This window comes from Plectropomus leopardus, chromosome 18 (genome assembly GCF_026936395.1).
Source record: "Plectropomus leopardus strain MGB_pleo_1.0 chromosome 18, ASM2693639v1, whole genome shotgun sequence".
Taxonomy (NCBI): Eukaryota; Metazoa; Chordata; class Actinopteri; order Perciformes; family Serranidae; genus Plectropomus; species Plectropomus leopardus.
The window spans coordinates 23989130-24016954 of record NC_142193.1 but is presented as its reverse complement, the minus strand read 5'-3'; the positions used below and the strand labels follow the sequence as shown (position 1 = coordinate 24016954).

Below are 27825 nucleotides of genomic sequence, written 5' to 3'. Positions count from 1 at the left end.
CAGCTGTGTTTGTTGGTTTGCTTATCATTGAAGCCATTGTGACAGAGCCAGGTATTGTTCAGGCTCTGTTTGGGTAAAGGAGTGTGTGTATGATTTATTCGGACTTGCTGCACACGGCTTGCTTGGCGTTTGTGTTAAGTTTGTATTTGTTTTGCGTGGGTGTTTTTCAGGTTAGTGTGTGTGTGTGTGTGTGTGAGAGAGAACATTTGGGAGTCACCCTTTCCTTTGCTGCTCTGTGTTGATATTCTGGCGTGTTTCAGGGTAACTGGAGGATGTCAGGGGCTTCATTGTGTTTCAACTCAAGGAAGTGTGTATTTTCTAAGTAACGTGTTTCCCTGCTGCACCAATTTGTTTATAAGAAAGAGGTGGCGCAATCTCAAGTGTGTGATGTAACACGTATGAGCGTGGTGGCAGGATGATAAATACTGTGAGATGATGAAAAAGACATGAAGAAGAAAATGAACAAGTCCTTAAAACACTTCAAACACTGGGTGTATAGACCCTTTTACAGCAGACAAAATCAAAAATATGCACATGCATGTTGGCAACTGAAGTAGTGTTTTGCCCCAGTCATGCCAACAAGTTAGCACACTTTTAACATCGAGTTAAAACTATTGCCAACATATATCTGGTTGTTTGTTGTTGTTAGAATCAGTAGTCTAACAGCAGACTTGAGGTTTAAAGAATTATGAAAAGGTCATGACTGTCTCAGAGCAACAGGTATTTTGTAACAGTTGACCATGTTAGGACCCTGACACTCCAGCAAATAAACTGCTTAATTCAAGAGGGAGTCAGGTCAAAACAAACTTCTTGTCACATTTCACAGATAAAAACAGTACAAGGATGCAAAATGATCCAGGCACTTTACAAATTAACAAGGGATCAGCTGAGGCAGAATCCAAAATACATCCAGGGGCAAAAACTAGATCAAAAAATCACAATAAAGATAAGAAATGCTGGAAAGCTGCTGCACGGAGCACAAAGACTATCTGGCAGAGAGCTGGTGAAAATGGACCGGTATATATACCAGGGAGATAATGAGCGAGTGAGGAACAGGTGAGTGATGATCAGCAGGTGGAGGGAATCTACTGATGAGGGCAGGCAGAGAAAGTGACTGCGTCTGAAGTGTCAGAACACAATGTACAAACATACCAAGTAAATAAATGAATGATAATCAGGGACGACAATATTGGACTATCCAATATGAGGATATATAACAACTCTTTTGGTCACTAAGCGATATCGATATTCCTACATTTCAACACCTATTTTAGCAGTCATCAAGTCTCTGATATTTTATCGTTTAAAGTTTCTCTGTTTGAGTTTCTATATCATAAATCATAGTGTAAAAATCCATATACTATAACATATTATGTTATTGATATTGAACTGAAGAAATCTAATATCACAGAAACACATCACTGGTAATATTTATTTATCAATTGCAGCTAAATAAAAATAAATACACTCAATAATTTTGTTTAACAGAACTAAAATGGAGCCACTAAGAGAAGAAAAAGAGAAGTCTATCTATACCAGAATAACTAAAACCACAATCTCATTTCTTTTCTCTTGCAGTTACAGCTTGACATTATGTGTTCAGTTTGTGTTTTAATAATCACCACCAGACATCACTGCACTTTACACACACTTCTCTTGTCCAATGGCTTTTATTAGAGGTGCTGTTTTTGTGTGTATTATGGGCGTGAATCTCTCAGTAACTTGTGACTCAATACTATCACAAAATGTTGCCCAAGATAACAAGAGTATCACCAGTGTTTCTGCAAGACAGTCATGCACAAGTCATTACAACATCTGTTTAACACAGGGGGAAGGAGAATATAAATGATGAAAACATGCTCATTAAATAGTTATAGAATCAGTGTGTACCAAAGTGCATCGAGTGTTTGCCTTTTTTAAAAAAAAATCTGGGGGCAGTTTTTGGCCTTTTTTTTTTTTGGCAGATAGATGAACAATGACTGGTGTTGTTTTTGTTCAGGTTGTTGTGTTTTTAATGTCATGGTGTGATTATTGTTGTTGTTGTAAGTGTGGATGCAAAATCTATGCAGCACTGAGTCCAAGACAAATTTCATCTATGGGGACAATATAGTGTATCGTATCGTATCGTATCGTATCGTATCGTATCGTATCGTATCGTATCGTATCGTATCGTATCGTATCGTATCGTATCGTATCGTGAATTAGGGTAGAGAGGAGAGCATGGAGGACATGTAACAAAAGTCCACAGCCAGACTTCATCTGGAGATGTTGAGATTTCATGTTCATCTAAAACCCTCATAGGCCAGCAGGGCAACCACGTGTGAGCCCTTTTTTTTAAAACACAAGTTTATATTGTTTAATGTCAGACAGTCATAAACTGCCAAAAGGCATAACTGTTACATCCAGAGCAAAGGAAGGATACAGTTCTACCATCACAACAGGACATTTTACTGCTCTGTTGATCAGGAGCGGCACATATAATCAATGATATGTCGTCTTTGTAAATCATAGCTCTCACTGACGTCAGTCCAAACAACAGCACCACTGTCTTGTCCCCGCGGCCAAGACCAATGTGGCCCAGGTCAGGGGTGGAACCTGAACCGTGTTTGTGTGTGTGTGTGTGTGTGTGTGTGGGTGGGTGGGTGGGTGTTGGGTTTGCTGGTGATTGGGTCTCATGGGATCCTGGATCGAGACTCCACAATGCCACATTCCAGTTCCCACTCCATTCTGCTGAAGGTTCACCACCCCGGCCGGACAATGAGCCGGAGGGCCGCACCCTGCCGGGGGGTGGAGGGGGAAATGACTGGCTGCTCGCCCTGAAATAGACTCACTCCCTGTCGTTCACCTCGCTTCCCACAGTGCAAGACACAGATGTCCCAAAACCAAGACGAACACATGCGTGTACATTGTTTTTGTTTGTACCACTGACAGTGAAACTTTTGTTTTGGATGTGATTTTCACTCTGTTGGAGATGTGTTGGTGATTTTGTTTGGTGCTCCGCACAGATCTGACACCTGCCCACTGCCTGCTCTCATCCCCAGCTCTCTCAAGCTCGGTCCTCAACACGCAGGTCCACAGGGACCGCCGATAGACAATAGCCACATATTTTTAGATTCATACCATGGACCCAATTAATGCATTTCTGGGACGTTTCTGCAAACATTCACAACAACAACATTATCAACACTCATGTTGGTAATACTTAACGATCCATGATTTTATTCTGACTGCAAAGCTCACACAGCACTGGTTATGTAAACCACTGATGTTTAATGCGTTCTCATGTAAGTGTGACCACGTCATGTTGTCAGTTCCTGAATGTGATATTCAGGTTCTTCTCTCAAATATCTTAACGGCTATATTTTTTTAATGTTGCCTTCTCCTTCTTCTTTAAATTCATTTCTTGTATCAAACATTGCAGTGCTCTGCACGTGTTTGTGTTTGAAAGGTGGAAGTGAAACTTGTGCTCAAGGTTATTGAGCTGATACTGGTTTCAGGTCTGCAAGGGCGGAGGGTCAGAGACAGGAAGACTGGCCGAGGAGTTAAACTGAGATAAGACAGAACTGTCAGTCAGCGTTGGGCTAAACTAATGCAATCATGAGTTTTAAAAAAGAAGACTGCAGAGTGAATGAACTCAAGATGAAGAGCCTAGAGGAAACGCAGACGCTGCTAGCTCTATTCTCAAAGGATCTTAAAGCGACGGCGAGGCTTCTCTGGTAATCAAGACCACTCCATTTGGTCTTATCAGTGCTTGTACCCCTGCTGTGATGACTGACATTACTTTTCTATTTTTGGGCCTTCCCCCGAAAGAGTCTATTGTAACGGGAACCCTCAGCAGAACCTTTCTTTGGTGTCTTTTATAAAGCCAGTTTGTCCCATCCTCATGGAAGGGGGGACAGTAGGGGGCTTTGTTCCCGCCACCGCCTGCCTCGCAGCTGGTTCAATGGTCCAGCTTGAAATCCAACACCCCCGTCCTGCCCGAGAGAGTGGTGCGCTCCGTACACTCAAGAGCACAAAACTTGGTGGTGGTTAAAAAGGAACCAGGTTTGCATCAAACATTTATTAAGTCTGTCCTTGAGGCTGTTAAACTCCGTCATGACAATCACAAGGAGCGGGCAGGCCAACGACTTGTCATGTCACTGAGTAACCATGGTGCCTGGCGGCGTGTCACTTTGGCGGTTATTCTTTAGGCTGATCAAAGAGGTCCAAGTCATGGGGGAGCTGCCCGCTTTTATTAGAGCAACATGGGGGATGAAGTTAGCAGCAGAGAGAACGATGCATGAGGTTTAAAGAGCGCTATAGAGGACATATCAGCATGCACAGCTGAGTGTGACAGATTCAGCTGATGATTTGCAGGACTCGTTAGTTTACCAAATGTTGGATGGGTAGTTGACCCTTTAGAGCCTGGATTGGCATCAGACAGGTTTGATTTCTTTTGAAAATGTAGGAAAAAGTCAATGAGCAACTTGGCAAGAAATATCTTCTAAAAGCTGGCAAGAAAAAATAAGGATTTTGGAAAAAATGTCCAGAAAACTATACTGATGATCATTATAATTTGAATTTAAAATTGTGCCACAGAAAGGGTTAGGGTTAGGGTTTTCAGCACTTTTTTGGTCATGTCTCGTATGTTTTTAAAAAAAAACTTTTTTTCTTATTTCAGGTAACTTGGGGAGATTATTAGGTATTATCCAAAAAAGGAAACATAAAACATATATCATATTTATAATTCCTGTAGTTATATATTTGAAATTATGTTAAAGAAAAATATATATATTATATATATAATATATATATATTTTACTTTCTTAAGGTCATTTTCCTGTCTGTTGTGTTCATTTTCAGGTAAATTTCTTGCAAGTTTTTACTAATTTATAGCTGATTCTTTGGCCATTTCTTCTCAAGCTGCTCTTTGCCTTCTTCCCATATTTTTGAAAGAAATCAGGGCAATTTGCTTAGGTTTCAAAGGGTTAAATTACGTCAGTAGTGTATTTATGTAATTATAGGAAATTTCAGTATTTTTTTTTCTGGGCATGTGAAAACAAAGTTGAGTCACAGACGCAAAAAGCCCAAAGTAATAGTTGTCCTACATGCGTTCTCTTTTATTAAGGCCTGCAGTTACACATCAGTCCCTTGGCCAAGTGTTAGGGAAAATATGAAATAACTGGCAGGCTGAGTAGCAGAGCTGCAGCCTCTGGCATCACACACACACACACACACACACACACACACACACACACACACACACACACACACACACACACACACACACACACACACACACACACACACACACACACTCCTTCACACACAGACAGCCAGAGACGGAGGCGCTCGCAGCCACAGCACTCCTCTGTCGAACAGAATCAGCTGGAGAGCCTGACAGATGCAAATTTTCGGTGGGTGAGTCAGAGAGTGATAAACATGATGGATGGTTATTAAGGAGGTAGTTGGCTGCCTTTTAGTCCTCCCTGAGAGGGTTTTAAAAATGTAAATCAATCAAACTGGCTTGTCAGACACCGGTGAGCACCTGTGGAAGAAATAAGGACTCTGCCAAAATAAAATCTCTCAACTAGAGCTGCACAATTATGGTAAAAATGGTTACTTTTGAATATTGCAGTGGTATGACAGCTCCCCAAAAGTGGAGTCTGGCACTTAGTCTACAAAGTGTTTGAGCTGACATGCAGCTAGGTTTTTTTAAATGACATAAGCACACATTTTAAACGTTAATATTGCAGTCGATCATGTTTATTTGATTGTGGGAAGACCAAAACATGATTGTGATTGATATTTGATCAGTTATGCAGCACACATCTCAACAACTATTGGATGGATTGCTGTGAAATTTGGTACAAACATTTATGCTCCACAAAATCCTGCTGACTTTGGTGTTGGTGATTGGTATTAATATTGAATAATTATTAATAGCTTATAATTGCATTCCTTTTTACTTGACCTAGTAAGTTTTTCAGTCATGTCAACATAAAAACAAAGATCCCTTTTTAATACAAAAGGCCTTTTTGACCAACCATAAAACCTCTGTGATCTTCAGTTACAAAAAGGCTGTTTTCAAAGCTGTAATTTGTGTTTTACATATTCACTGTTGCATTCATGGTGGCAACTTTTTTTCAAAAATGGTTTTGAATAGGATTTTGAAATTGACCTTTTCGTTTCTGAAAATACCAGCTCCTCATTCAGGCTGCACTGCGCTGCTTTAGCCTGAAAATGAACTTTGTATCTTGTCTTTTGATTATCGCGGCTTCCTGAGGAAAACCAGAAACAAGTCTGAAACAGGGTTACATCAGTCTTTGGGTGAGGAACCTGTAAACTCAGAAAAACACACAGAGGAACTGTTGAGTTGGAGCAGCAGTGAGATTTGTGAGACAGCCGTGTTACTCACGAGTGCGTTTTGAGAATATTAACACGGACGCTGGTTTTGTTTTGGGGTGATTGGTATTCAAAGCAATCGCGAATTTGGAGTTGCCAAATCCTTCTGAAGTCTGTGCAGCGGTGATAGAAACTACACTCATACATCAGCTGCTTAAAGAGGGTGCATCTTGCAGAAATAAGAAGCGTCACAGCAGCAGACATCAGAGTGAAGTGTGTGCAATAGATTTGTCTTGGTGGAAACAAATGTGATGTAATTCTACTTTCTACATGACAGGATTTGGTTCCACTTTATTTGAACTGTCCAGAGTTACAAAACTGTGTAAGTACCAAGTACCATGAGGTACTTTTTCAACGTCAGTGTGTTATATCAGCAAGTTTTCATCCCAACTTGTCACATGGTGCCGCTCTGTCAGTGACCTTCTACTTATGATGTTTTTAGGTATCTTTCTGCATCCGCTGTTTAACGCTGTGGGATACCGTTGTGGTGATGTTGCCATATTCACATGGTGGGATGAAGCAGTGGGTTTCTTATATTCACACAACAGCTTGGACTGTTGCAATGGTTGGGATTAGGCAATAAAGTCACAGACGGTTAGGTTTAGGCAAAAAAGGCACATGGTAAGGTGAAGATAAAAGAACAAAAACACACATCCACACGATAAGCGAAGTCCGAATGTTCACATCCGCAATGTTCTCAAGAGACGCCGCCCATGCATGTTGCATGTGGATGCGCCTGGTGCCAAACAACCATCCACCAGTGCATTATAACAGCACTGAATACAGTTTGAAACAGCAAATCCGTGTCAGATTTCCCCCGCAGTCGTGCTAACCAGCATTTCAGAGAAGCTTGTTGATGCCTGACTTCTTTTATTAGACGTCAAATACAGTTATTTTATCCTTTGCTCTCTGCAGACACTAAATGTGTTTTCGTTTTGCAGACACTTCGTCCTTTTCATGCCAACTAGTGAAAGCCTCCTTTCCAATGATGGTGTGTGCATGCGTGTTTTTCTGCATATGTTTGGGTGTGTTTTGTATTTTAATTTCTCTTTCATGTCAGGAAGTTGAGCCAGTGCAGAGGGAAGCATATTGAGGGAAGATGTGTCAACAGTTCCTGTTTAACACTTCCCTCCACAAAGGAAAGTTTGTGTCACCGAGAGCGTGAGTTCAATCTCGAAAATGCTGTTTTTCTCATCCGAGAGGAACATTTCACACAATAGAAAACCGTGTGAATTTGATCTTAATGTGACAGTCAGACAAATTGAAGGAGATGATCCGCAGTATTTGAGCGTGCCAAACAAGATTTCATGCCACACTGAGTTTGACTCAGATTATTCGCTTGATGGTCACAGAATCCTTTTTTCAGTAGCTGAAGAATCGTAATCAAAATTAGATTTTCACAGACATGCTGCAGTATTACAACATCACGACTAACTCTGAGGAAGCAGCATAAGTGAATTAATGAATCTGTCGTTTACTTTGACATGTGCAGGTGATTTGGGGGAGGCGGAGCCAGACATGAACATTCAGGTCTCAGCCCAAACCCAGGGGGTCCAGGATCGGGGTGCGTGTGATTAGTTGACTAGACTTATGAACGTGCCACCCTCAATAGTCGGTACCAGAACTACAAGTCAGTTTAACTTATTAAGATACCCAGAGGAAAACGGATGGTTTTGGGTCACAGTCCACAGCTGTCTGTGGACGTTCAATGCAGAAAGTATGTCCGAGCCTCTCTCTCTCTCTCTCTCTCTCTCTCTCACACACACACACACACACACACACACACACACACACACACACACACACACACTCTGGCTTGATGCCTTCTTGCCAGGCTGAACGGTTCTTTTGGGTGCACGGGAAATCCTGAGTGTGAACATATATGTGTGTGATTGTCAATTTTTTGTGCACCCCCATGTGTGAGAGAGTTACCTTGTGAGTGGGTTTTATTTTTAAAGAGGACATGAGACGGGATGTGAGATACCCACTAAATAATTTTTATTTCATCCTTTTCATAAAAGTTAATTGTTAACTTCCAATTGCCTGCATATTTCAGTGATATTTAAAATACAATTTGGTGATTGAAAAATGTGATTAGCATTTTTAAATGGCTGTTATAATGAGCGCAGTGTTTTTTCACCTGATGAAATTATGCTCAATCTTCAGAGTGTTTTCTTAAAATAGGGGTAGTTGACTTGTCAAAGCTTTAACTTGCGTTCAGATATCAGAGAAATAAGATGTTATAGGATAATCCCTAGTACAGGATCGTGCTCCCCAGGAGGAGATTTTTTTTTTCCAATTTATTGCAGCACTATTTCAAGCCATTTCAGATAATAAAATGTGTAAAAAAATCTGTAGGTTATTTGACATGAAAGGTGCCAAGGGAAAATAATATTCCTTCAGAAGCTGCATCCTTTTTTGTGTCTAATTGTTCTTCAACTGTTGTCATCATTCAGAAACCATGATACAGCAAATGTTGAGGATGACCAAAAGAGGTATAAAGTGTTACTCAGGGTTTTTAAGGTTTTTATGAATCATTTTTCTAACTTTGCATCGTAAAACCCTAAAATAATTAGTAACATCCCCAGCCTTAAGTAATTGTTTTTGGCTTCTGTTTTATTTTCCTTCAATTTTGGTTATTGTAAAATTGGCCTTAAATTTCCTTAAATTTCGAGTAGCATTAAAAAAAGTCTTAAATCTATCTTAATGTAAGATGCAGGAACCCTGGTTACTATTTTTAGGTAGGGTTAGGTTTTGGCATAAACAGCACTACTAATAGAATAGTAATAGAACTTTTTCACCATTTTGTCATTTACCCTTTGTCTCCCTGATTGCACCAGCAAATCAAATTTCAAAAAGGTATTTTTAAGACCTAAAAGATGTGTGGCTTTGCTGCAGCCCCAGAGGCCACCTCCCTGCTCTGTCACTGCTTCAGGGTCTGGGAAGTACGCTAAACAAAATAAGGACTTAGAGAGGAAGTATAGAAATAATGTTCCTGAATTAAACTGACATCTGACCAGAGTTAAGCCTGTCAGAAACAAAGTGTAAATTAGGTCACAGCAGATAGGGCTGTTCAGTTTGTTTCTGATTATATATGGAGGAGTTTAACAGCTTGTAATTTACAGAACGTCCCATGAATGTTCTGCGTTTGTACCTTTGATCTAACAAGTATAATTGTAACAGGCAGCTGCGTTTATCAGATTTCTGCTGTAACGTTACAGAGAACTGACATTGTATTTGTTGTTAACACATGAAACACACACACATTTAACAAGTAGCGGGTCCTTGGTTCGCCTCCCGGCTTGTGTGTGTTCAGCAGATTCCACAGATTTCAGACCCGCGTGGAGATTCTTCGGCCCTCCACTCCTCTCCGACACAAACCCTCCTCTGTTGTCCCTGCCAGAGCCTCTCTCGCTGTACAGGAGCGCTTAACGTCAGCCAGAGCACCGACGAGTGGCAGAGAGTCTCATGCCAACGCCGCAGTTTGTTTCATCTGCTTTCAGATGTCCAACACTGGGCGCATAAAATGAGTAATTACAAATGATGGAAAGTAATTTACTGCTACGAGGAGTGAGAGCTCTAGCGTGAATCTTGCTCTTTGCTTTAGTGCTTCACTCTGCCATCACACCGTTAAAGTAGAAAGCAGAGAGCTGTTAGTTAATTCCAGGCTTTCAGAGGCGTAAAGGTCAGTAATAAGAATAAACATCAAGCCAAACTAAAAGTAAAAGACAGTTTGTTCTGTGTGAATTTTGGATTAAAGCCCTTGTGGTTTCACAGGGTGTAACACTTGAGACAGTGAAGGACGTGCAATCAGAGACAATCATTTTTGTATAATCAGCATTATGATGAAACTGTGGCTGCAGGGCTCTTCATCGGGAGCCGTCTGATCAGCAGGATAAACGTTCAGCACACTCTCCAGCTGCTCAGGCGGCACTCGATGGACACAGCGAGTGGAACAATCTGCATGATGATGAGAACAGTTTGCCAAACTGCTGTTACATTAAAGGCCACATTTGGTATTTTTCTATGTGAAACCTGTTTACTCATATTTTTGTTTCAAAGTTACTAATAGAAACAACATTTTTTTAAATTGGTGTAGTGTTGAGAGAAAGCTTGCGGCATTCAGAACCGTCAACGCCCACCAAAAGTGCATGTTTTTGGCACTTTCATCATAACACACACTTCATTTAAAGTTGACAGAAACACTAACAAAACCCTGTCTTGGTCATACTTGCCAACACTCCTGATATACACTGGAGTCTCCCTATTTTTAACTCTTTCTCCTGCCCTGCTCCCGATTGGCCATTTCTCCCACTAATCTCCTCAATTCACAGTGATAAGACTCAAATCGAGACTGTAGGATATATGTCGTGGTACCTGGCAACCCAACTTAAACGACCCCGCCTGACATTGTCACTGCACACATTCAAGCTCACGCTCGAGGCGAAACTGTTGTCTGCAGATTGTAGTCCTGCATCAGTTTATCCTTCCTGTTCTTTCTGTCGAAGGTGTTCAATATTTGCACTTGATATTGTTCATGATGTAATTTTTAGTACATTTTACTGTGAGCTAGAGATTTAAGGCTCATTAGAAGTAATTTGGTGTACATGCTTTTATTTATTGTATTAATTTGTGGTGTAGGGTTATATGGGGGCAGGGACATTGCGAGTAGGCCGTTCCAACCAAAACCCCAGAAAATCTCCCTCTTTTTCTGTCACGCTCGCGACTAAGCACCCAAAAGCAGACAGACAAATGGATGTTAGAAGAAAAGACTTCTTTGTTACAGAAGTGAACAGTGCAGGAGAATAATGGACAAGATGACTGGCTGAGGTGAGGGGTGATCTGTGTTTCTGTGGCTAAAGCAAAGTCTGAAGTGGAGCTGAACTTGTGTGTGTTCGGCAGCAGTCTGGCAGAGAATGACTGTCGAGTCGGCTCTTTTGTAGGTTGTAGGCTTGTTTGCAGGCAGGTGTGTAGATTGATGAGTACCACCAGGTGTGTGGAGTGAAGGATTGGAAACAAGTGGCGGGGGGAGAACAGAGAGACAGTTACACACCAAACACACAAAAGTGAAAAAATAAACAACAATCACACTGATGCAGACACGCAGGAGTCACCTATCGGGCCAGTTGTGACTGTTCAAACAATCAGCAGCTCAGGTTTAGTGAAAAAAAATCCTGAATTGACCCAGTAAGAAGAGAAAATATACTGGATCTATACACACTAAAGTTACTGTTTACATGAATGAGGTCTGGTGGGTTTGGTGATGGTGATTCTGTGAAACTTTTCATCTAAGTGTATTTCCCCCAACCCATTTTCTGGTTATTTTTAAGTTATTTTCTTCATCTGCTTTTACTAATTTCTTGCAATTTGTGGGACATCTCTTGCAAGGTTTTGCCTTTGTTTTCCATCTTTTTGAAGAACTCAAACCAATTGGTTTAGGTTGCATTAAATAGCTTGCGAAAGGTGTCTGAATGCAGCACAAGAAACTGATGTCGAATCAAGTTTTAAAGGGTAAAGAATCTAAATTCATCCAAAGTAACTTTGGTTGGCAGGAAACTAACAAACCATCTACAAAACTGCAGACTTTTGAATGCTTCTGGTGTCCTGAAAGTGTCCCAGAGTGGTCACAGACCATCAGGACTGATTAACACAAGTGCCACCAAAGTACAAAGTTTACAAAGCGTGTTTTTGTCCAGGTGCTTTATTGAAGAGAGAAAAGTTCATTCTGGGTGGAGGTGGGTGGGGTGTTAGCTCAGAACAATTGTCTTACATAACACAGTGAAATGACCATCACTCACTGCTTGTGTCGAGCTGTATGCCAGAGAATATGTTGAGTCAGTTGTTACAAAGTCCACAGTTCATTTCTGTCCACTAAAGTATATTTAATCAATCAGATGTTTCTGTAGAAAGTGAGTCAGACTTATTAATAGTTCATTGTCTTCGACTGTAGAGTTGACAGAGGGCGGCGGCACACGGCCGCTCTGATGTGGAGGGAGTGTCGGGTCAGATATGGTCACACTGACAAAGATTACCCCGACCAACGCTGCGTCTCCTGAGCTCCTGTTCTTCATATTTTGACCTCTTACATGACAAAGCCCCCTTTTTCTAAATAAAGACCCTGCTTCTTCCACATAGCGGAAGGGAGGTTCTGGGGTTTAGCTCGAGTTTTTTCCTGGATGACAATACAGTGCTAACTCTTCCTGCCATCCCAGAGTGGGACTGGACGGGACAGGGGGCGAGGGGGGATGCGGTCAGAGGTCGACGCCCAGCTTCCATTGTCCTTCTCGGAGCCTGGAGCGAGCCGGGCTGCGGACCACACCGGAACTGGTCCCTTCCTCAAGGCCAGAGCAGCGCCGACCCTCTACTCCCCCGCTCCACAAATTCTCTTCCCAGCAAATCTCCAATCACATGCCTCCAGGACCCTCTTCCTTCCTGGCGAGCACTTAGGAGTCACGTGGAGTCGAAACGGCAGCTTCAGTTTACACATGATTGTTAAATACACGCCGCACAACACATCAGCATGCAGCAGCCAGCTGTATGTTCAACCTCGGCTTTATTTTCATGGTTAACGACTCACTGGAGCTCTCCGTAATCTTTGTGCCGCTCGTTCTTCCTGATCCCATGGTGGAGGTAAACCTAATATTCTGCTCTGTTAACGCTTGTCAAATCACAGTGTGTTAACTTGTCTGTTTTCCTTCCTCTGCTCTCTTTCAGGAGGTGTTGTGCAACGAGCTGCGGCCTCGTCTGTGTGTGATCCAGCGAGGGCCCAACGGATATGGCTTCAACCTGCACAGCGAGCGGGTGCGGCCGGGCCAGTACATCAGAGCTGTGGACGAAGACTCTCCAGCAGAGAGGGCGGGGCTGCTCGCCAAGGACAGGATAGTACAGGTACTTTAACCCTTTGAAACCCGGATGCACGTCACTTTTCTTGTGCTGTGTTCAGACACCTGTCACAAGTATTTAGTCCTTTGAACCGTGAGCGAATTAGCTTGCTTTCTCTTAAAAATATGGGAAAAAAGGCAGTGAGTAACTTGGCAAGAAGTACAATTTTCAAGAAATTTGCATATTTAGAATTTTTTTTTTTTAAAGCTAGGGAAAATGACCCAAAATATACCTTTAATAATCTTAATTATATATTTGAAATATTTTACAGAATTATTGTTATTTTTTTAAGCACGTTTTCAAGGTTATTCGCTTGTTTTTATTTTATTTTTCTACAGTACATTTCTTGTACGTATTAATTTTTTCCCTATGTTTTGGTCATTTCTTCCTTCATTGTTCAATGCCTTCCTCTCATGTTTTTGAAATAAATCAAGCCATTTTGCTCTACTTTCAAAGGGTTAATAAGGTCAGTGCTAGAGTACTGTGAGATCATACAGGGCTCAGTATGGTGTAAGAAAAGAGACATTTAGGAAAACTGTTGTAGCGAAATGACTTTCTAGTTTAGAGACTCCCAGAATGACTAATTTTGGTCTTATTTAAGGCAATATTTGTGACACAATAGCAACAGAGTCATCTTAGTACCTGATTACAGTTACACAAAAATATCCATCCTGATTAGTCTGCCACACTTCCGCTCTAAGCAGCCTGTAGTGACGTTTTCACTGGGATAAAAATAGAGAAGAATGGTGTGTAATCAGGCCTCACCTACACCTAAACAGTAATGACAAAGAAATCCTGTTTGCTCTTTATTGGAACAAAGAGCACGACTTTCTTTTCATGTCCTAAATGTAACCTTGTAGTTGTATTATTGCCATTAATGACAAATGCTCAATATTACATCTTAGAATATATATATATTAAGACCTTTTTTTTTTTTTTTTTTTTACTATTTTAGGATGGAGTGTAAAAACAACAAGGCGCAAGTTTGAGGGATTGGTTACATTAAAAAATTGTGTTATTTTAAAACAGAAAAGCAGCGACAGAATGTAACAAAGTGCAGTTTTTCACGTACTGTACCGACAGAGCGGCTCCATTACTATTATTTTTTGTCTTTTATTAGGGGTCGACTGATATTGGTTTTTCAGGGCTGATACCGATAATTAGTACTTAATGAGATGGAAAACCAATATTTGGAACCAATATGCATTTACAATAAAAATGAAAAAAATTCTGTTGAAATTTAGAATTTGAAATATAACAAACTTCAACACAAAACTTTAAATGCCTTTAGCAAATGTTTAATAAAAACTGAAATTTTCAACATCACATACAGCAGGTTCTGTGCAACATTTTTTAAATAAAGTTCAGAAAATTTAAATTAAAAATGACTGAATAAAAAAGCTCCCTGAGGTTTTACGAAGTAAAAGTTCCTCCCACGCTGACACTTTCTTTGCATGTATTGCAGACTGCCTTCTCTGTTGTTGGTTTAGTGTAATATGCACACTTTTTCATCATTAAAATAAAACGCTGATACAGATAATTAGCAAAATGCCAAATATTGTCCCCGGTTATCAGCCAGACCAATAATCTGTCGACCCGTAGTTTTTATACTATGTATAGCTTTCCAGCAGTGTTTCTTATGTATTCAAATCCAAAAGCTCAAATTCTGGTTAAAGTTTGCTTGTTTTAGGTTGCATTTGAACTAAATCCAGCGTTTAGTGAGTAGCCACATGGCAGTGCATCACTTAATGGCCCGTTTGTTGTGCAGAGAAGAATTTCCCCATCACAGTGACCGAGTATTTGACACGTGTAAATTAGTTTTTAACATTGTCTTTAAAGATCTGGAGAATTCCTTTTGATTATCATTATCAGTAACAAAGTACACAGAGGCTGTTAAGTCGTAATTTACCACATGCATACATATAAACTAACCGATTAAAGCAGCGGTAGATCAGCAACTCACGTGTTCTGAGAGGTAAAATTACTGTCTTTGTCAAGGGAGTCTGGTAGCTTTGAATTTAGTGATAACAGCTTCGTTTTTTTGTCAGAAATGTCTGTCTGATGGAAAGGTAAAGCAGTGAGCACTGACTATGAATAAGAACCTCATATAGCCCCACTCAAAAAGAAAAAAACCTCAGAAGTGGTCAGCTCTTTTCCCAAAGTTAACTGTGTGTTCAGAGGAATGTGATGTGAGCTAACAGCCGCTGTGTGGGGTCCTAAATCCCCCAGAGGACTGTCACTGTGAGCAGTCACACTGGAATAATCAGCTTCTTAACTGGTCTGGGGTCTGCTCTGCTCTTTTAGTGTACACTGGCTGACAGAGAGAGAAAAACTAAAATTACAGCGTAAATTACTAAATTATTTCGTAAATTATTTCCAAATTACAGAAGTTCAGCTGTTTGTGGGATGCTCAAAATAAACTTTGTATTATACACTTCTGCTGAAATAAGCAAGTGTATAAAAATGTTTGTTCAAGGGAAAATTCACCCAAAAATTCAAAATACGTACTTTCCTCTCATATCTGTAGTGCTATTTATTAGTCTAGTCTTTATTAGTCTTGCATTACCATCTCGAGAGACAGTCAGACTTTTAGGCCTGCCGCAGACCACATGTCTGCATTTTATTGTCCTCTAATAGATTTTACAACCATAAAGCCCCGTGGTGGTGATATCATACAACCAACCATACTTCCACTCATTATTTAGCCAGCAGAAGCAACCCACAATGACCGTGTCTGACTCATTCATACGTTATTTAACACATGGTTAAATCAGAGCGGCGGCATGTCCACTGATGTGGACTATCATACACGCCTTCCTTCACTCCCTAAGTGAAATGAAAAGGAAGAATCAGAGAAGAAAGAGGACAGAAAGAGGACAGAGGGATTAAAGGTCCCACAGAGATTTGGGGTCTGTTTGAGAGTCTATAGCGAGGGGTTTCCAGTCCCCCAGAGGGCCCCAGACAGCCACACCACCCACTGAGGAGTGAGGCTTTGTGGGGAGCGGACAGCCATTGTTACTGCTGTTACTGGCCGAGCAGCTATTGTCCAGCTTCCTCTGTGGGACTGGCTTAGACATGCAGGTCCACCCTATGACCTAAACACACACACACACACACAGACATTTCTCACATGCTTTCCCATGGTGATTTTATCCCAGAACACTCAGCTGGTGCGGGAGGCAGCCACCTGACATGTGAATTACTGTATACCACAGAGTAAAGTGCCACCAAGTACCACGTAACATGTACACATGGTGCATAAAAGTTGATTTAAAGATCCCGTGTGTAGGATTTAGGCGGATATATTGGCAGATATGGAGTACAATATGATAAGAATGTTTACTGTATAATCACCTCAAAATAAGAATGATATATATGTATATAAGTATATATTTTATATGTGAAATGGATTTATTCTGTGTTTTTAGGACTATACCCAACTCAGAATTACATCAGTCAAATAAGATTTGGCTGTTCACTTCGAATATTCAGTGATTTTCTTTGTTTCATATAAAGTTTTAAAGTTTAACCAGACATTCAGTTTGACAGTGACATTCATGTAAACATGCAAACAGTGCTAACGATGGTTCAGATGTGTGCAACAACATTTTTTCTGACACTAGATATCAAACAAGAAATTGTTGTATTAACTCGCTGTGAGCTGTAAATTCACCACTTCTAAGCAGAGGAGAGAAGACAGTATCATCGCTGTCATCTCCTCCTCTGTGCCGCTGCATCGTGTCCGCACCTCTCTGCACCAAAGAGTAGTGTAGGTCAAGAGTGCTTGCTCTGCGACAAAATCTGCGTACCAAAAAGCCCCCAGAAGTACACGGCACATCACTGTGGCAAGCAAAGCAAACAAAACGACTGATCAACTTGAAGCAATCTCAGTTGACTGAGGGGTCTCTGACTGGGTCTGTTTGTTTCAGAAAGAAAGAGACCTCTGCAGATAATTTCGGCTCATGATAAAGACCTCTTAAACAATGGACACAGAAGGAATTCTGACCTGAAGTTTCATCTGGTTGCAATTTGCAATCCTGACTACTATATCCTTTTGTTCCTTTAAAGGATACATTAAAACAAAAACAATCATAATGTTCAGTATTGAGGAATTTATGTAGTTTGTTTTGTAAGCTGGTGGTTGAAAAAATGTGTGTGTGTGTGTGTCTGTATGTTTGTGCATGTGTACGTGCGTGGACACACAGGATTTCCTGCCCTGGAGCCTCTGGCAGACAAAGTGATAATACTGAGAAAGAAATCCTTGACAGTGATAAAACCGTTTGTTCGCATCTGTGTGGGAACAAAGACAAGACAGTCCCAAAGAAAAAGACATAAAAATAGCAGCTCTCTATTATTTTGAGGGATTTCCAGCCATGTTTAAAATAAAGAATTAAAATAATCTCTTTTTTCCCTCCAGGTCAACGGTCTGTCAATAGAGGGAAAGACACATTCAGAAGTCGTAGCTGCTATTAAAGCAGGCGGGAGTGAGACGCGTCTGCTGGTGGTGGACCTCGACACCGACGCCTTCTTTAAGAAATGCAGAGTGACCCCGACCTCCGACCACGTCACCGGTGAGAGGACACACACGTAACAACTTTACCATCACTAAAATGCCGAACAAGTTCAAATGCAGTCTGGCAAAGGACGCAGTGAATGACGGCAATTAGCTCGTAACATTTCACTCCAGGATCATTGTCAGTCGCGGTTATAAACATGTTGTAGAAACGCCTCCTCCTGTCCTCCTCTCAACTCCAGCAGATTAAAGGTCTGTCACACAGTGTCTTGGCTCCTCTCTCCTCCTTTAATACTTTCTATCTGTCTTTGTCTCACTCTCTCACAGCTCTTCTCCTTTTCTTTCTCTCTCTGCCAACAAACGTAGACAGAGACGGAGACGCTGAGACACTTCCTGCCCCCCCCACCTCCACATGTTGATGCCCCGTGGAGAACGTTAATCTTTTAGACATAAATAGATCAGATCAGACAGATCAGAGTGGGATCGCACTGAGTAACTGTGTGTTTGTAAAGGATTAGATGCAGGACACTTTCTCAAGCAAAAGTTTAACATAACATTTCAACTTGATACTCAAAAAATATTTTTTTAAGAAATGTGCAGTTTTTATGAACTCTTCAACTGCATCTCGTGGCCTTCATCAGCAGATGGAGTTTATTCGGTTGTCATGGAGAAGTTTTCCAGAATACTTTCAGTAAGAGGACCCTTTTGTCAACTGATATTTCTAACATCAATAGAAGGAAACATGACTTTAGGGGCTATCTTTTTGCTGCTTCCACACGTGGATGGGTTACTGAATGGGCCTACTTGGCACAGGTTTAGGGGCCAAAGTATGAGGGGGCCCCCTGGCCTTCACCGGCAAAATGTCAGTTGAAAGATTAACACATAGCAACTCTGAAGAGACTTAAAATGGCCACAAAAAGATGCAGAGGAACTGCAAACAGACAGAAAATGACTAGAAAAAATGGCAAAACAACCACAAATAGACACAAAAAAAACCCAAGAAGACACAAATTGACTACTAAGACACAAAAAACGACCAAAAAATTTACAAGATTGTCTCAATAAGACACAAAAACCACTTCAAAAAGCCCCAAACGACATGAAAATGATACTAAACAACCACAAGCACACATATGACTACAAAGAGGAGCTGAATGACAAAAAAACTACAAAATTACCTCATAGAGACACAGAGAGACCACAAAGAGATGCAGAGGAACAGCAAAGAGACACAAAATAAGTAAAAAAATGGGCAGAAAAACCACAGAGATGTGAAACCACCACGTAAGCTGTGAGTCTTGCTCCTGTATAGGAGAGGTGGTGGGGCCCTCTGCCTATCTGTACCCAAGGGCCCATTGTCTCATAGTCCGCCCATGTCTCCACTAAAGGTCAGATATTGACGTCCCAGGAGCTGGTTGGGGTTCAGTGCCTTGCTCAGAGACATTTTTAGGTGCTACAGGTCCTGGTTATATCTACCATGGCCCCCAGGGGGAGGTCTGCTACAGTCTGTGGTTTCTGCACTCGAGGGCCGCCCCTCTGCACAAAAAGATCCTCAGAGAGGCGGTGTGTGTGTGTGTGTGTGTGTGTGTGTGCACTGTTCTCAGCCAAATGTCTGAGTGCCACTCTGCACCACAAGACCCCTCATGTAAACATGCTGCCGCGAGCTGTTGCCATGGCAACAGACGGTGAGCGGGGTGGAAAGATGCTGCCCTCTGTATCCAGAGCAGAAGGAATAGATTTGTACTTCTGCTGATTTCCAGTCCTTCCAGTTGATTATTAATAAATCAGTGGAGGCATGTGAATGACTTGTCCTGTTCTGGGTACTCTTGTGCAATGAACCACATCAGGGCAAAAGAGAAACATAACTTCCTTTACTGACTACTTTTACATGCTTATTCCAAAAAACACATTATTCCCACTAAGCTGTTTACATGGCTAATGAGAGAATTTTTACATGCAGCTGTGCATACTCTGATTAACATGATGTCAATCACGTTAAGATATGGTAAAGTGTCACTTTTGCAAGGATTTTTTAAAAAGTTTTCAGACCTTGTTCAGCCATGCAAATACAGAATCCATCTTTCACCTTCTTTAAAAAGGTCAGTGCTGCAATAATTGTGCATATTGAAAAACCTGTTGATATCCATCTTCCATATATTCAAGACGTTGTCTTGAAAACTTATATTTTGCTCTTTGTTTTGGCCTCTCATCGATATGCAAACAGTTTTTAAAACAGCTTTTAATGTGCAGAATCTTAGTCGACTTGTTGGTCGCCAGCTGATGATTCGAAATCAAAGGCTTTCAGGGCATAATAGTTAGTCTTAGTGTTATTAGTGTGCATGTAAATGTACCAGTAATGGAGATGGTTCATAGTTTCCTGGACTCTCCAACCCTCCAGTGTTTCAGTCCAGGATTTAAAATAATAACTCCCTCCAGGGGAGAGATTCCAGTGAGGTGTTTCCCAGGTAACTGCCTGCACTTCACTCGCTGCCCACTCAGAGGGCACCTGCCCACAGTGACTCTCAACGTCAACACACTCACACAGCCTCTCTCCGAGCCGCCCGGCCGGCCAGCAGCTTTGTTTGGTTTCCAAGGCGCTCGCTCCAAGTGGCCTCTCAGCCTGGAGCTGGGACCTGGAGAGGCTCCTCTCTGAGTCAGGGACACACATGCACACACACAAACACACACAGCAGAGACCTGAGAAGGACTCGGATCTAAGATTAACTCTGGAGGACCAGCTGCTAGCTCTAGTAATAATCATCATTAGGTAAAAACAGTTTGGGACTGTGCAGAGGATCAGAGAGATGGAAGGTAAGAGATGTGTCGGACCTCTGTGAGGATGTCTTTCTGAAGGTTTGTGTTGAAACATGGATATATATTTGGGCTGGGATGATATACTTATCTCCTGATTCAGTATTATCTCAGCACGGGGGTGTCGATTCAATATGCCTACTGATTTTTAAGTACTGTGATTCATTTTACAACTATTGTAATTCGATGTTATGATTAATTGTTCACTTTTTAATTAACACTACACCACTGGAAAAGTTGATTCATATGCCTCTAGAGACTTTATATCATGACACATTTTCAAAAGCACACATCACATGTAGTTTAATCCAGCAGCATCATATACTGCATACAAAAAATTACAAAAAATAATTGTTTTTATGTTCTTAACTATTTTGTGTCCTTTCTCTGTGGTGCTATATTAAAGAAACTTAACTTACTTAGTTACCTACTTATAAAATATAAATGTATAGAATAATAAGAAAAACATATTTTTTTATGTAAATTGCTACATTTAGCTGTTGCTGCTCATCAAGCTTCTGGTGTTTATCATACATTGATTTACTTTTGTCAACTGTCACAATATCAACATTCGCTCTTTTTAAACAGTGGTTGCGCTTTTTGGCTGCCATGAAGTCCTTTCTGTATGCTGCCTTTGATTTTTTTACACAGAACCAAATGATAGCAGCATCGTGGCGCTCCTGTGTGATTTTAGACAGCATGCAGCATCGAGGAAGGACTAGAGGGGTGATCTGTAACATAACAGTTTAAGCATCTAGTGTGACGTATAACATATGCATCTGCAGTGTTTCCTAATTCCTAATAACAATGGCATAATATAAAAATTAACTGGCGCAAACCGCAGTGCCAGGGTTCACTGCAGGATGGATCTAATCTAAATCCATTTTTTATTATTTCTGGGGGGAATTTTGTCTTTATTCAATATGACAGATAGCATGAAAGGGGGAAAGAGAGGGGATGACATGCAGCAAAGGGCTGAGGTTGGAATCAAACTCATGACCGCTGCAGCAAGGACTCAGCCTTTGTACATGGGGCACCCAGTCGCCCCATTTCAATGCATTTTTATAAAAAAAAATTAAAAATTGCAAGGATATGTTCAGCTATCTGTTATGTGGAGGGTCTGAGGAGGAGGTATAGAGGACCAGGAGGAGCATCATCTCATAGAAGATGAACCACGTGTGAATAATAGATGACCTGCTCATACCTGCGCTATGTAATAGAGTAGGTGTAGGTGGAATGAAAGGTGAGCTGCAGAGAGACTCTTGATCTAGCAGAGTGGAGCTGATGGTGCTGGACGACTGCAGGTATCATGACATCAGCCCTGAGAGACAGCAAAAGAGTTGCATTATGAGGTCCAATGACTGATTCTTGTGCTATTTCTGTGCCTGCAGGTCCGCTGCCTGAGCTTGCCGTTAATGGAGGGATGGAGGAGAAGGTAAGATCACATCAGCAGCAGACGAATACAGGATGACACTTAAAAAGTGTAGAGCTATCATCTGGTTTGGAGTTATGCTTTAGAGTGAAGCCAAGAGCGGTATTTGATCTTTAAAGTGTGTGAAGAGCCGTCAGTCTCCAACAGCTGCAACTTCCCTCTTCTCTAACAAAGCCTCTCCTTCCTGACACACGGGAGGAGGACAATAATAGTTGAGCTTTGACTCCTCTGTAGCTCTTGATGAGGGGCAGAAAGTAATTAAGGCCGAGGTCAAACTGTGTTTTTTAAAGTTACGTGCAGCATTTTGGTGTTCAGTTGTAGTTCACCACATCAGAGAGCTGAGAGGCTGCTGGTAAAGTGAGTAATTAATCACAGAGATGTGTGTGGAGCGGACTTTCCTGTGATTGTCTAAAACGCTCTAGCGTTCATTGTGTGGTGCTGTGTGGAAAACCGCACCCAGCTCGTACTCGATTAACTCTGAGTTACTTGAAAGTGTATGACCAAGAACGGATTGTGTATACAAAATAAAAATCGTCCAGTGGATGAAGTGGCTCGACCCACCGTTTATTGTATAAAAGGTATATAAAACTAGAAACTAGAGGCGTGAAGAATGTAGCAGCTTCATGTTAATACTGCCAAAGTATTTGGGCGTAGTCTCTATGAGTCCACTTACTGTTGGAGGCAACGTGCTCAAAGACTTAAAAGAATAGTTTTACGTTTTGTTAAATATGTTTTTTCGCTTTCTTGTTGAGAGTTAGATGAGAAGATGAACAAGGTTTAGTTCCCATGCAAGCAAAAATGATTGCAATATGTCCTAATGTATTTTCTACTGACAAAAAAAAAGTCTGGCTTATTTTATTTAATAGGAAAGGTTACAATCAGCATTCACTCAGGACAAATCACTCCGCCATAGTCATGTGTATGTATCGTCTCCGCTAATTTTAGCTCCTTTATCGTCAAGATGTAATAATGTGCCATCAGAAAATACTTTTCATTTCTGTCCTAGTAGCACTCGATCATCATTTAAAAGTTAGTCTGCATTGAGTTTGAAAGCGAGAATGAATCATTTGGACATTTAAAATAAGAAATAACATAAAAAATTTTCACCGACCTCCATGATGCTTGCAACTGTTTACTAACCCAGTTTACTTGGTTTCTCATGCCTTCAAATGTAACACACCAGAAGAAAAACCAATACTGAAAACTCATCTGCTTCAGAGGTGTGTACACGGCTCTGGTGTACTGGAAATGAGAAAGCAATTTATCGTTTAATTTTAACGGGTTTTCCCACATTTAAAAGCAAAATACATACTCCCGCTAATTTAAGCAGAAATTGGGTATATGAGAGACAGATGTTTGATATCCCCAACCATCTGGGTGTCTTACAAAGAGGCTAAGAAGAGGAGAAGTCATAGCATAATATTGCATCAAGCCCAAAGTCAAGCAAATGATGCGATAATAAAATAGAGCTCTCTGAAAAAAACAGAGCTGAATGGGATAAAGTATCGTCTTTTAACAGGCAGGGAAGTTACTGCTCTCAGCCAAGAAATAGTCCATCACAAACAGCCCTATAAAAAGCCAAACTGTTGCTTTCATCAGGGCTGGCTCTACCCAATTTGGTGCCCTAGGCGCCCTAACCCTAACCCACACCTCCGCACCCAATAACGACACATCACGTGCTCACACATAATTTAGGAACATATCACTGTTTATTTATTTGTAATGTTAATATATATATTTTTTTCTAGACAGAAAACACTAAGTGAGGGCCCCAGTGGGCATAGAAAATTATTATTTTATTATTATTTTCCCTCGAGGCCATGGGGGACTGGCGGCGTGGCGGCGCCCCTCCAGCAGATGGCGCCCTAGGCGACCGCCTATATCGCAAATGCCAAGAGCCGGCCCTGGCTTTCATACTTTGTTTTTTTGCGGATAACACCAACGACTTATAACAAGTTAATTAGTGATTTTTAGAGTTGCTGGTAGGAGGATATTATTAAATTCAGACAGAGTCAGCTATCTGGTAACCCTGTTTTCAGCTGCTGCTGTCTGTAGGTTCATATTTACAGCAGAGATTGAAGTGTGGTATCATTGAACCGTCTCCCAGAAAGAGAATAAGCCTATTTACATAAAATGTCATCTTAAGTTTTGATATCCTGCACTATATATCCCAACAAAAACACAAACTCTACATGTGTGTGTTTCTAATGTCACAGTAATGCTTTTTGAGGGTCTCTCAGGTTACCCGAGTGTCTCATTCCCAGGTGGACACACTACACTTGTATGTAAATGAGTTTTGATAAGACAGAGATAATCCCACACTCGTATGAAAAACACCAACTAAAAGGAACCACTGTGTCGACCGTGGCCGCCTTCCGCTCAGGCGTTTGGCCAAATATGCAAAGTGAAGGCCGACCCAGGCTTCCCGTTACTGGGACTGTAAGTGCAGCAGTGAAGTCCCATGTTCCACATATTGTTGCGTAACAGACGCTCGTAAAAGGGTTGAAGAGTTGTGAGGGAGGGGTGGTGCCAGAGGTCAGGGAGAAGTCGAGTGTGAGGTAAAAGATGGCCTTTAAAGAGTGGTCGGATAAAAGTCCTTGAGTATGAGACACTGACACTGACAGCTTAAATGCCTCATCCTGCAACCTTTGCAACTTTTTCAAACTGCCACTAAACTCTCAGGAAATAATCTGAATGAGATGAGTCACACACACAGGAAGAGAAGCAGGGAGAGTTTCTCTCGTTTCACCAGTCATCACTCTCACAAAACACATTTTATAGCGCCCAAATACATTCAAAGGAAAGCCCAGAGATGTGCTGAATACCTCTGATTTGGGAGTCCCACATCACTAATTTAGCAGATGTGTTTGAGGGTAAAATTGCTGAAAATGAAACTCAGAAAAACTCAGACTTTTTTTTGTACACATGATCCCCAGTATTTTTCTTTTTTTTAAACTAATAATGTGTTAGAGAAACATTTAATCAGAGTCTATGAAGTTTCACGGTAAAAAGAAAAAACAACTCAAGTCCAAGGTTGCCCCCCTGTGGTGAGGACTGGTACTGCATCAGTGGTGGGAAAAATAATTCTAGTTTCCCAATCCCATGTGAAGGTTGATAATGTTAATAATGTCTGTATTTTTAAGGGGGAACACACAAAAAATAGCCCACAATTTCAAAATTTACCAGGTAGATATCCCTTTACTTAATCAGGAGAAACAAACTGAAAGCAAGGGTTTTTTTTGCAACTCAATCAAGAGAGGTTTTACAATAAATAGTATAAAATCAGCATTTTTTTTAAATCTAATCAAATTGGTTTGTTTTGTAAAAAGAAAAGGCAGTGAGCAAATTGACAAGAAATGTCCCAAATATTGCAAGAAAATAGTAAAAGGTGACAAGAAAAAGACCTAAAAATTATTATTTTAAAGGGGGAAATTAATTAATATTTAAATTATGTTCGGAAAAACTATAGCTTTTTTTTTTTTTTTCAATTTTCAGGCAGTTTGCATGTAACTTTTTACTCATTTCTTGCTCATTTTTGGGCTAAATCTGAAGCTTATTCCACCTGTGTGGAGCATTGTAGGTAAATGCAGTTTACCCCAGATCTTGTGAATCCCTTATTTCTAAGTCTTAAAAGTGATGATGAATAAGACTGTAGCTTTGTAAATTAATAAAAGGATGCATTGAGGATGCAATAATGTCAGTAAATCTAAAAAAACAAAACTATTATACACAGCATCGAGGGGCTTGTAGGCAGGGGCAGAAGCATGTAAATTACATCCTCATGGTCAAGCACTTATAAAAAATGTTGTCTGAAGAATCTGCAACCAGTGCATGAATAAAATATGTTTTCACCTGTAGTGTATCCCCTCAATGATTTGTTTGTATGGTCACATGATGCTGATTATGATATTTGTGTTGCCAGGTGAACGGCAGAAGGGCCAAAGAGGCAGAGAGGGACTCAAAGCTGTCAGTCAGTCCTTCTCCATCCAACGCCTCCTCTAACACCTCACTCACAACCCCACCAGCAAACACCCCACCTGAGGTACGTCTCAGGAAATATCCTGCAGCAACAACCTTATTTGACTTCCAAAAACGATTAACAATTTTTCCGCTGTTTTTTATCACTTTTATCACGCAGGGTTTGATGGTGGACGCCATCCCAGCGCTAAACTTGTCCCTGCAGCAGGTCAAAGAGCTCGCCCATCAGAAACGCTCCAACAAGAGAGCCCCGCCCATGGACTGGACCAAGAAAAATGAACTCTTCAGCAACCTATAGGCTCACCTCACACACCCATACACACTCATACACATACACACACACTCTGATTTATAGTGATTCTTACAAAAGAGACTTTTTTTTATTTTCATGACATTAAAAATTTAACTTTTGGCATCAGACAAATCATTCTGTAAAATATAGTCTTCTCTTTTATTATTACTCTTCATGTTATTATAACGCAGATCTTATATAATGTGCTACTAACAATGAAAGATGCATATGCCAATGAAAGAGAACTGGACCATGTTGAAAATGTGTGTGTGTGTGTGTGTGTGTGCGGACCCTGACAGTCCCTGCTGGCCAGAGTCTGGTGCCTGTGGAAACGAGGAGGAGTTGATCTTATGACCCTCCTCCTCCTCCTCTTCCTCCTCCTCCTCTGTCTGCTCATCTGTCTTTAAAAAGTTTCTCCTAACATTTCAAACATCGTAGTGTCTTCAACAGGAGTTTAAGCACCCCGACAATCAATCTATCAAATATTATTTTGTAGGAATCAGACATCTGCCAGAATGTTTTTTTATTTTGAAGATTACAGTTTTCGTGTTAAATCCCTTTTTGTGATATTTCTAAAAACTATATTATCTCAAAATATGGTCACTTTCCTCAAATACTAACATGACTTTTCTTTATGATGGCTTTAAACTGGAAGGAAATGTGTTTCAAAGATGGTTCTCTTATATTATATGTACATATATCATATTTCATGTATATTTTTTACATTTTTGACCTAAATTCAACAAGAAATTCATTTTTTTCTTGCTACAATACTGTCCATTTATCTATACTCTGTCTGAATACATGAATATTTTATTAAATGTGAACTACAGTTTATTTGAATAACTTATACCGTCCTCACTTTGCCATCATGGCCCCTCAGCTCACATTTTAAGCGTAACATGGAATATTTGTATTGCTCCTGGAGAAATGAGATTTTTACACATTTCTATCACTGTCTTAAAAAATACAATTATGTAACTTTAAGATGATATATTTCTAAGCGAATGTCTGTGCTTCACTAGATTTTATGCATTTGTCCAGTGTTGATAATAGTGATGATTTTTTATGAATGATTGAATTATATGAAGATTTTTGTAGCTCGTGTAAGAGGCGATTTATATACTGTAATAAATCATCATCACAGCAGCATCCACTGAGGCTGGTTTTTATTCAGTTTTGCTAGAAACAAATAACTCCGCCAGTGTTGTTAAGCTGTTTGCTGGTTTTTCTATTGAAACTCACACCAACATTTTTGAGTGTGTGACAATCCCCTAAAGGTTGATGCTGTAACATCTTTGGCGTATGAATTAGTGGGAAGAATGTTTTTCATAAATAAACTAGAGAGGAAAATATTAAAATAATGATGCATTGTATCAGTACTTGCTAAATAACACGCAGCATTAAATTTATGTAATATATCAACTTTTGGCAAACACCAGATTTGTTGTATGTTATTATGGAGTGGACACTTAAACAATTCTGAAATCTGTGGTTTTAGTTAAGGCACGGAAACACCCAGTTATGGTGATA

The 27825-nt window shown here is 40.6% G+C and overlaps 1 protein-coding gene across 1 annotated transcript in view; it reads left to right on the top strand.

The window, feature by feature from the left end:
* Nucleotides 1-27441, top strand: part of nherf1b (NHERF family PDZ scaffold protein 1b) — a 36489-nt gene extending 9048 nt beyond the window's left edge. The window contains exons 2-6 of the mRNA XM_042504766.2: nt 13099-13272; nt 17684-17837; nt 21982-22025; nt 25945-26064; nt 26161-27441. Of these exons, the coding sequence (XP_042360700.2) occupies nt 13099-13272; nt 17684-17837; nt 21982-22025; nt 25945-26064; nt 26161-26298 (630 nt within the window). The 3' untranslated portion in view covers nt 26299-27441. The remainder of the gene's footprint in view (nt 1-13098; nt 13273-17683; nt 17838-21981; nt 22026-25944; nt 26065-26160) is intronic.
* Nucleotides 27442-27825: the final 384 nt, after the last annotated feature.